This window comes from Mus pahari, chromosome 5 (genome assembly GCF_900095145.1).
Source record: "Mus pahari chromosome 5, PAHARI_EIJ_v1.1, whole genome shotgun sequence".
NCBI classification, from domain to species: domain Eukaryota; kingdom Metazoa; phylum Chordata; class Mammalia; order Rodentia; family Muridae; genus Mus; species Mus pahari.
Genome location: NC_034594.1, coordinates 108665597 through 108674909, shown reverse-complemented (window position 1 = coordinate 108674909; position 9313 = coordinate 108665597). Strand labels below are relative to the sequence as shown.

General features: G+C 48.8%; 1 protein-coding gene across 1 annotated transcript; it reads right to left on the bottom strand.

Moving 5' to 3' along the window:
* Nucleotides 1-1802: 1802 nt before the first annotated feature.
* Nucleotides 1803-8294, bottom strand: LOC110321599 (NADH-cytochrome b5 reductase 1). The gene is made up of 9 exons (XM_021197934.1): nt 7856-8294; nt 7447-7596; nt 7230-7302; nt 6693-6799; nt 6048-6177; nt 5266-5349; nt 3831-3916; nt 2918-3017; nt 1803-2602 (listed from the first exon to the last, which is right to left on the bottom strand). Exons 1-9 carry the CDS (start codon nt 7868-7870, stop codon nt 2430-2432), a joined length of 918 nt encoding a protein of 305 aa, XP_021053593.1. The 5' UTR covers nt 7871-8294; the 3' UTR covers nt 1803-2429.
* Nucleotides 8295-9313: the final 1019 nt, after the last annotated feature.

Genomic DNA, 9313 nt, shown 5'->3' with positions numbered 1-9313 from the left:
GATCTGCCAGGGTGCCCCACCACTGCCCACATCATGGCCCTTTGCAATCTGGCTGTAAGCGTCTTCCATTGGGTCTCATCTTCTTCCATCTTTCTTTGGTATTTTGGACCTTAGTAAATTTCTCCTACCTCTCATTCCTCTGGCTTTTGCACCCTGATCCGTCTGTGAACTGCTCTTCCCTCACCCTGTTTCCAAAAGATCCAAGCAATTTCCAAAGCTGAGTTCTAGGTTTGTTTTGGCTTTGGCTACGGATAATCCTACATTCAGCTTCTGACTCTGCCAACCACTGACCAGCTGCATTTCTTCTCACAAATCCTTAATCTTCCACTCACAGGATCAGCATGAGGATTAGATTGTGCAGTGTAGGCAAAATCCTTCAAATGGTACCAGGTACATGTCTGCTAACAAGATGTAAATTCTTCCTGACTCTTTCTCCGTCCCTTCTTATTAGGGTCCGAGTGTCCCAGGACCCCAGCTCTGCAGAGGTGTGCATCGCTCTGTGCTGTGAGCTTAGACTGAAGGAGTTCGAGGGAGAAAGTCTGTCACCAGCTCTCCCTGGTCACAGCTGGAACCTCAGGAGACACACTTGCTCACATGATAGGTCCTTAATAAATGTTTGCAATCATTTCTTCACAAAACAAGGACTAGTAAGCTTCCACACAGGGCACTCTCTGCTGGGCTGCTTCAGCAAGTTCAACAATCCTAAGAAAGAATTTCCTTTCTGAGGGTGAGGTGGCTCACAGAGCAGTGGCATATACATAGTAGCTGATCAAGATTAATATTAGATGGAGTAACACCCAATGGACTTTACTGAAGAACTTATTCTATTGCTACTGGTGTGTGTGTGTGTGTGTGTGTGTGTGTGTGTGTGAGAGAGAGAGAGAGAGAGAGAGAGAGAGAGAGAGAGAGAGAATTCTGAGGATCCCATAAGCCTTCTGCCAGGGGCCCCAGAGACAGAAACGCAGTTCCATACAAAACCAAATGCAAACAAAAGAAATGTCGAGAGCCTGGAGAGATGACTCAGGGGTTAAGATCACCGGCTGCTCTTCCAGAGGACTAGTGTTCAATTCTTGGTGTAATTTCCAATGTAACTCCAGTTCCATGGGTCTGATGCCATCTTCTGGCATTATTGATTACTGCATGCATGTGGTGCACAGCCCTACATGCAGGCAAAACACCCATGCATATAAAATAAGATGAAAAGCAAACTAAAATGACCTTCCTACTGAATCCAAAGCATTGTTTTCTCCCAATGAGACTAACAATGAAGCCACGCCTAGACCTATCCTGGGAGAACTGCGTACACTGGATCAGGGGTTTTCCAGCTTAGCTATTTAGGACTGATGGGCCTGAGAGAGGCCAACTGGGTCCAGTCACCAAATGTGTGCAGAGCTGGTGACATCAGGTTACTTTTTAAAGATGTCCCTTCCAAATGGAAAAGCAACACTTTGTTTTGTATGCCGGATACCCTGAAGGGTTAACCTGAAGATGGGTACACAGAAAGAAGGGACGCCTGACCAAGTTAAAGGACCACAGAGAGGAATATCTGTACTCTAAAAGCCCCCTCCGTTTCCTCCCCTCCACCTCTAAAGTCTCCAGGGAGGAGCTGGGCTCTGGCTCTGCAGAACAGCTGCAGGCATGAGCCCTGCGTCTGGTGGCAGCTCACATTTCAGCATATGGCACAACTCCTAAGAAGCTCTCTAAAACACCCAGGAGATTTTGTGCTGGGAGCCCTTCCCTTCCAATGTCCTTAGGCATTAGTAGACAAGGACCCCAGATACGACGACGATTCCTTGAGATCATTAGGGCCTCAGCTCCATTTATTTGAACAGTCAGACACTCTTTGTACAAGCAGCAATCTTAAGTTATGAGTAACCATTTCATCCATCCTGGGCAGGGCCTGAGATACACACACACACACACACACACACACACACACACACACACACACACATCGGCCTCCTTTCTCTGAGGTCTAGAATTCCGGAAAATAATTCCCTTCCTACAGTGTCTATAAGCCCACTCAATCTGTACACGTCTAAGTAGTGGATGAAGTGCTTAATATGGAGCAAAATGCATTGCCCTGTCTGTTCCTTTCATCAGACACAGAGGTGACCGTGATGTTCTCAGAAAATAGACAGCCTTATGACAAGTGTGCACACATCCTTCTTTCTGGCCCTAGAGACTGCGCCGTGAGCCTCACCTGGACCTTTTATCACAAGGAGGTTAGGATAAAGGAAGCTTCAAGGGAGTGACTCAGCCTTCACCAGCAGCCACCATAGCTGAGGGAGTGTTGTTTCTGCAAGCACCCAGATTCCGGGATGAGACACAAAAGGCTGATGCTCTCAGCCAAGGCCCCAGGGCCTCTTGGTGTTCAAGAATCGACTAGGGACAAGTGCACACATGGGGTCAGGGAGGCTTTGCGAAGCTCAGTAGGTGAATCGCATCTTTTGTGAATAGCCCAGCTTATCCAAGTTAGGGTGGCAGGCCAGCTGCACCATGGGTGGTGGCCCACAGAGCAGCAGCAGCACATCCTCTGCTGGGGCAGGCAGGTGCTCCTGGATCATGTCAGCAGTAACGAAGCCCTTGCTGTAGGTCCAGTCTGGAGGAGAGGGAAGAGAGGAAAACACGTGCTTCAGGTCCAGACCAGCAAGGGAGTGTGATGTTTCCAGGACAGACCCTTGGGAAGACCAGAAGGGATCCTGAGAAGGCCTCCGGTTGGAGCAGCGACTACAGCCAGAGCCCTGCCACCCACCTGAAGACAGGAGCGGATGCAAGGGGATCACTGTGTGTACCTGGATTTGGGATTCTGGCAGTGTCAGGAGGATCTGTTTTACTGAAACCAGAACCCACAGAGGGGCAAGGCCTTGATTTTGATAACGAGAGACTATCTAGATGTTCAGAAATGTCAAGATACCTTCTGGAGGATAGTCCAGAGTGAACCAGAGCTTAAATCGGTTAGGATATCGGGCCTGCAGTTCCTCTAGGTCCTCCCGTAGGATTATATCCTTTTCAGTCTGAAATCAAAACGGGGAAGCAGAGACGTAGAAGCCGCAGGTCCACACCAGCCAGGCCCTTTGACAACCTCCCAACAGAGAAGGAAAGGAATACCAAAGGCGCTCGAGCTCTAGGGAGAGGCCAGGCTTGCAGTGTGTCTAGGGTGCTGAGGACCAGGAAGTGGCCTTCAGTTACACATTACGAAGGAAGATTTGCCCATGAAGGCTCAAGGGCCTATGCTCAGCATGAACACCTCCATCTTCTCTTGCTTCTGTAGCTTAATACTAGGTCCTTTTTCCTTCTTTATTTTTTTATTTTAAAGATTCATTCATTTGCTTTATGTAAGTACACTGTTCCTGTCTTCAGACACACCAGAAGAGGGCATCAGACTCCATTATAGATGGTTCTGAGCCACCATGTGGTTGTTGGGAATTGAACTCAGGACTTCTGGAAGAGCAGTCAGTGATCTTAACCACTGAGTCATCGCTCCAGCCCCACTTCTTTTCTTATTTTTATTTTATGAGTGTTTTGCCTACATGTATATAAATGCATTTCATGAGTGCCTATTGCTCCTGACGCCCAGAAGAGAGTGCCAGATCTCTTGTAACTGGAGTTAAAGAAAGCTGTAAACTGCCATTGTGGGGACTGGAAACCAAATCCTGGTCTTCTCCTTGATGTTCCCCTCATTCCTTCTTATTGGGATAAAGGACTCTGGATTCACAGAGGGGCTTCTGGACAGATGCTAGAATATTCCCCAAGCCAGTTCTGTCTGTCTCAACCCATCTATTCACACAGCCAACTTGAAGTGCTGGCTCTCAGAAAAGGAAACCAACCTGGTTGGCAAAAAGCAGAAAGCACTGTGTTGGATCTTCAGGGACTTTCAAGATGGCCCGGATCAGCTGCAGCATTGGGGTGATTCCTGCATGAGGATACCCCATGGTGAGATGTGCTATGCTCTCTTCTCTGTCTAGCTCCTTCGCTGAGCAACCCTGTCATCTCAGTTTATCATCACACTGCATATGTTCTCCTGCTGTAGCCAATCCTCTGACCTCCGCCTGCATGTTCACTAGGACCTACTTTTCTGAACCTTAATAGTCACATAAGAAGACAGTGTAGAATTCCTTCTAAGGAGTTCGTCTAAAACACTTGTTCAGAGGGTCCCTTGGAGGTAGGACATTATAGATTAGGCCGAATGGTGCACGCCTTTAATTCCCAGCACTTGGTAGCAAAGGCTGTCATATTTCTGTGAGGACAGAGTTCTGGGCCAACCAGAGCTACATAATAAAAACAAACAAACAAAACAAAACAAAACAAAAACAAAACAAAACAAAACAAAAAACAAAGTCATACATATGTTACCAACATCCCTTCTGATTAAGAGTTCTGGAACACTGCTTAGAGAAGGTAAGATCGTGTTCTTCAGAATCAAGCACAGACAGGTTTGAATCCTGGCTGTGGCCATTATTAATTAAATAACGCTATAGAAACGAACACGCTAGGAATCTCCATTCCCTCATTCGCAGAAGGGAAAGGCTCACAGCTACCTATTCTAGGGTAGTCGGTAGCTAACAAATAGTCCTACTATATGCAGTACTCTTACTTTGTCTTATGTGATATAGAGGGCTGAACATGCTAGGTAGGTGCTCTCCCACTGTGCTCACTGCACTGCCCAGGCTTGGCTGGGGTGTTTATGTATGCAGCCTAGGCTAGCACGGAACTTCTTGCTGCTTCGAACTCCGACTTCTGAAACTACAGGCCTGCACCGCCAGGCCTGGTTTTTTTCCTTCTCAAGTATTTATACTTGGTTGTTTCTCTCTCTCTGTCTCTCTGTCTCTGTCTCTCTGTCTCTCTGTCTCTCTGTCTCTCTGTCTCTCTCTCTCTCTTTCCGAGACAGGGTTTCTCTGTGTAGCCCTGGCTATCCTGGAACTCACTTTGTAGACCAGGCTGGCCTCGAACTCAGAAATCCACCTGCCTCTGCCTCCCCAGTGCTGGGATTAAATGCGTGCGTCACCACTGCCCAGCAATTGTTTCTCTTGACGTCATTAAATCCACTGAGATTGTGGAAGCCCCCACGATTTACTGTTCCCCTTCTGTCTGTGACTTTTTGTTACTGTTCTTTCTACTTCCTTATGATTTCAGCTACTGGGGAAATGTAGGCGGTGCTGGTCCCTAGATTAAGGACTTGTCCTCTATTACCAAACCTGAGAAGGAACCTGCAGAGCAAACCCCAAGAGTGCTAAGCAAAAGTGTCCCACAAGGGATACAGACCTGTCCCACCAGCAATCATTCCCAATTTCTTCACCACTCGCAGTTCAGGTGGAGACTTTTTGTTGGGCTGAATGTTAAAATTCCCTGGGAAGCCAAAGTAGAGAGTTAGAGTCAATTCAAAACAGGAACTAAGGAAACGAACAGAACCCAGGCCCTGGGCTGGTTAGCAGCTGCTATGAAATCTGATCCTGGCATGGGCTTGGGTGGAAGTTTGAGTTTAACAGATCGGGACAATTACTCAGGAAGGACAAAGGCTCTGGGCTGTCTGCTTCTCAGTCAGTGTTCACAGTGGAGGTACAGAAGCCACACTTAAGAGCCCAGTGATCCCACACAGCCTGGAAGATTCAGAGACAGTGCAGGCAAGGGAGGTGTGCGGAACGAAGACCTCTGGCAGAAGACTGTTCCCTGGTGAAGGTGGTAGGCTTGGGGCCAGGGTGAATGTCCCTAGTGGTCCAGAGCATCACCAGAGACAGGGCACAGTACTCGGTCGTCTCCATGGGAAGGGCTAAAAAGCTTTCTTTTGGTCCTTGGCCAGAGGGAACTCTTTGGTGAAGGAAAGAGAGGCATAGTTTACTCTGGTAATCTCTCCACGGGTGAAATCTGCCTTTCCATATAGCATGGGTGCTTCAGGAGCCTTTGCCCAGGTACACCCATGCTCACACGCAGATTCTGGTGGGGAATGGAACAAGGAGGTTGGGGATGGGACTGGGGCTGGTCCTGGGGGCCTTGGACTGTAGGGACAGGAGAAGTGAGACTGCAGGAAGGAAAGGACAGATACTCGCCTTTCCCAGCATAACTGAGCAACCCGCTCGGCCCCCGGAACTCCACCACATCCCCAATCTTCAGGCTATCCAGGTACAGAGACATCTTTCCTCCTTCAGGAAATTTGGGGTGCACACCTTTCAGATAAACCTGATGAGGCAGAAAGGAAGAAAATGCCACGTTTGAGATGTAAGGAAAACCAAATCAGAACATATTACACCCATAATCTTTTCTCCCTTCCCTTAGATCCACAAAGGACTCATCACTTCCTATTGTCAGAGGAATCCAGGAAGCTTCTAAAAATCCCACAGAGTCTCTGTGTGTGTGTGAACATGTATGCATACATGTGTGATGTATGTAATGTGTGTGTGTGTGTGTGCTCATGCACACCTGCCATGGAAAGTGTGGAGAGGCCAAAGAACAACCTCAGATGTTGGTCAATGCCTTTCATCTGGTTTGAGTCAGGATCTCTCTTGTTCCCAAAAGGCTAGCTTCCCCCAAACCCTGAGTTTCTGGTCATTCTCAGGTACCCATTTCCCATTTTCCAGTAGAAGCATGCTGAGATTTCAACTTTTGCATGAGTCCAAACTGAGGCTTGGATGGCAAGTGCTTTATTCAACAACCCAGCCACCTCCCCAGCCCAGATTTCCTTTCTATACACTTACCTTGATGACAAGATCTACATAGCCTTGGTCTTCATCACTGGTGACAGGGGTGTAAGGCCTGATGACCAGACTGCCATCAATTCGGGCAGAGAGGTAGACGTGCTTCCCTGGGAGCCATGGGGAGAGACACATAAGCTGCAGTGGATGTGCTGTGTCCTGTCACCGTTCAAGAAGCTTTGCTTCGTGATGTGGGTTCAAGGGACTGTCCTACTGAGAGGATCCCTCCGCAGTATCTCCTGCCTCCTCCCACCTTTGAAACTCCCCACTGCCAGGGCCTTAGCAGCAGGTGAGCAGAGGATTTGCATAATGGAAAATTAGTGTTTTCTGGGATATGAGGCGGGTTAAAATAAGTCCTAAGGAAAGAGGGAAGACTGGAGGTTAGAGATGCCTAAGGGCACAGAAGCCACACTCTAAAGGAGTGGTCCCTCACGGGCTGAAGGACTGACCGAAGGGCAATGGTGAGCACAGGAAAAACACTTAAGAAGTGACTCGCCCTCAAACGATGCCAAGTAGAGACGCCCACTCCCTTTTCCTTACCCACAGGCAGCCCCAGAATGTGGTGGGCGGTGGGCAAGGCAAAGCGGAACCTCCTGGTGTTGTGGCTCACTGTCTAGGGGATAGATGACAAGATGTTTCATCAGGCAAGTTTGGCCTGCCAAGTCTCTTGGAGCAATCCAACCACTTTGGATGCTATCCCTCAAACTGAGAGAACTTAGGTCCACTCTTCTCCCTAGCCCACTTCTTCACAACTTACCGTCTTGTCTAGCAATCGCAGCAGGTACTTCTCATCTGGGTCCTGGAGAGTAACCTTCGGCCGGCGGGATCTTCGAACCCAGTACGTACCCAGAGCCAAGCCGAGTAGAGTAAGCAGACCCACCCCCAGAGAGGCTAGCAAGACCGGGCTCTGTGGATAGAGGAGGAAGCGTGATCACCACGCTGAGGAAGAGCCAGGGAGTGGGTGCAGGACCAGGGGTAGCGATCCAGAGCTCCAGCGAGAAAACATGCCAAAACCGCAGAAGCAAGCGGAGCAGCGAACTCAGCCCGCAGCTCGTGCAGCGAGACTCCAGCATCCAAGATGGGTATGGCACAGCCCCGCGGGGCAGACTGCCCAGAACCAGCAGAGGCGGTGACCCCGGGCTCAGAGCACAGAACGAGGGTCTTACCGGCTGGATCCCCATGACCTAGAGCCGCGTCCGCTCTGGTGAGGCGGGCGGATCCCACAATGCGCCGCGGGGCGGACCCGGGGGCGGAGCTCTCCGGGGCGTGGTCTATGAAGGAGGGTCTGGCGGAGGCAGGTCTAGCGGGGACTGTGCCCCGCCTCTTCCGTACGGACTAGGTGGTCCAAGGGCGTGGGTATCTTGGAAGTCCCAGCCCCCCCCCCCTCTTCTCTCTGCAACTTAGACCTACCCAAAGGATGACAGTTTTGTCTGACATGGAGCCAGGCTAATTAGCATGATGAGAAATCTCGTCCGTTTGAGAGTCTCACAGAGAGTGGAATGTTGAGCCACGCACAGGCTTAAAATAGAACAGGAAGCTTTCAGATGGAAGTTCTTGTTTTTTTTCCCAAACAAGCTACTTTGCCAGTCAATTGAAATGCCTAGCAACGTCTCTTTCAGGAAGAGTGACAGGGCAACTTCATTTCCTAGTCCTTCAAACAAAACAACTGATTTTGCTTAAAGTATTAGTTCATCAGAATCAGTCAGGAGGGGGCTGGAGAGATGGCTTTGTAGAGGGCTTACTGCTCTTGTGAAGGACCCTGGCTCGGTTCCCAGCACTCATATAACCACTTGAGACTGGCACTCTAACTCTAGGGGTTCTGGTGCCCTCTTCTGGCATCCTCAGGCACTACACACATGGTGCACATACATACATACATACATACATACATACATACATACATACATGGAGGCGAAACACTTATACACAAAATAAATAATAAATATCTTAAAAAAACTCATGGGCTTCCTTTTGGTTCAAGTCTAGCGTCCCACCAAGTATGGGTCCTCACCAAAGACTACAGTAGTGCCACACAAGAAATGTCTCTAGCCCTTAGTGGCCTTGTGACCTGGGACAGACAACTTACTCCATCCCTCTGTATTTGTTTATCAATAGACGAACGTACATCATAATCTTTGGGCATTTGGTTCATAGAGTTATTCTGCGTTCTACTGAGGTATTTTCTTATTTAGTGTGATGCCTGTCCAGGAGCAAAATACTAAATAGATAGCAGCTACTGCCAGAACTCAGAAGCCAGCAACTTCATTAGAGTTACAGACTCAGCTCTGCTGAGAGCACAAGCAGGAAACCGGAAGTAATAGACACAAGCCACTGGGGCTGCACATTTGCCAAGATGACTATGCTGTCTCGCACACATTTCCCAAACCGAGGGTTGTTTCCTGTTTGAGATAACAGTGATGGATGAAAGGTCCATACATGGCACTATCAACATAAAACACGAGCCGGGCGGTGGTGCCGCACGCCTTTAATCCTAGCCCTTGGGAGGCAGAGGCAGATGGATTTCTGAGTTCGAGGTTAGCCTGGTCTATAAAGTGAGTTCCAAGACAGCCAGAGCTACACAGAGAAACCCTGTCTCAAAAAAAAAAAAAAAAAAAAAAAAAAAA

Excerpts from the sequence above, each read along its gene's own strand:
- LOC110321599 (XM_021197934.1), bottom strand. Across the intron at positions 6,178-6,692 it reads ATGTAGATCTTGTCATCAAG|GTTTATCTGAAAGGTGTGCA; the intron begins GTAAGTGTATAG and ends CTGCCTCATCAG. Across the intron at positions 3,018-3,830 it reads TTCTGCTTTTTGCCAACCAG|ACTGAAAAGGATATAATCCT; the intron begins GTTGGTTTCCTT and ends TTTTGATTTCAG.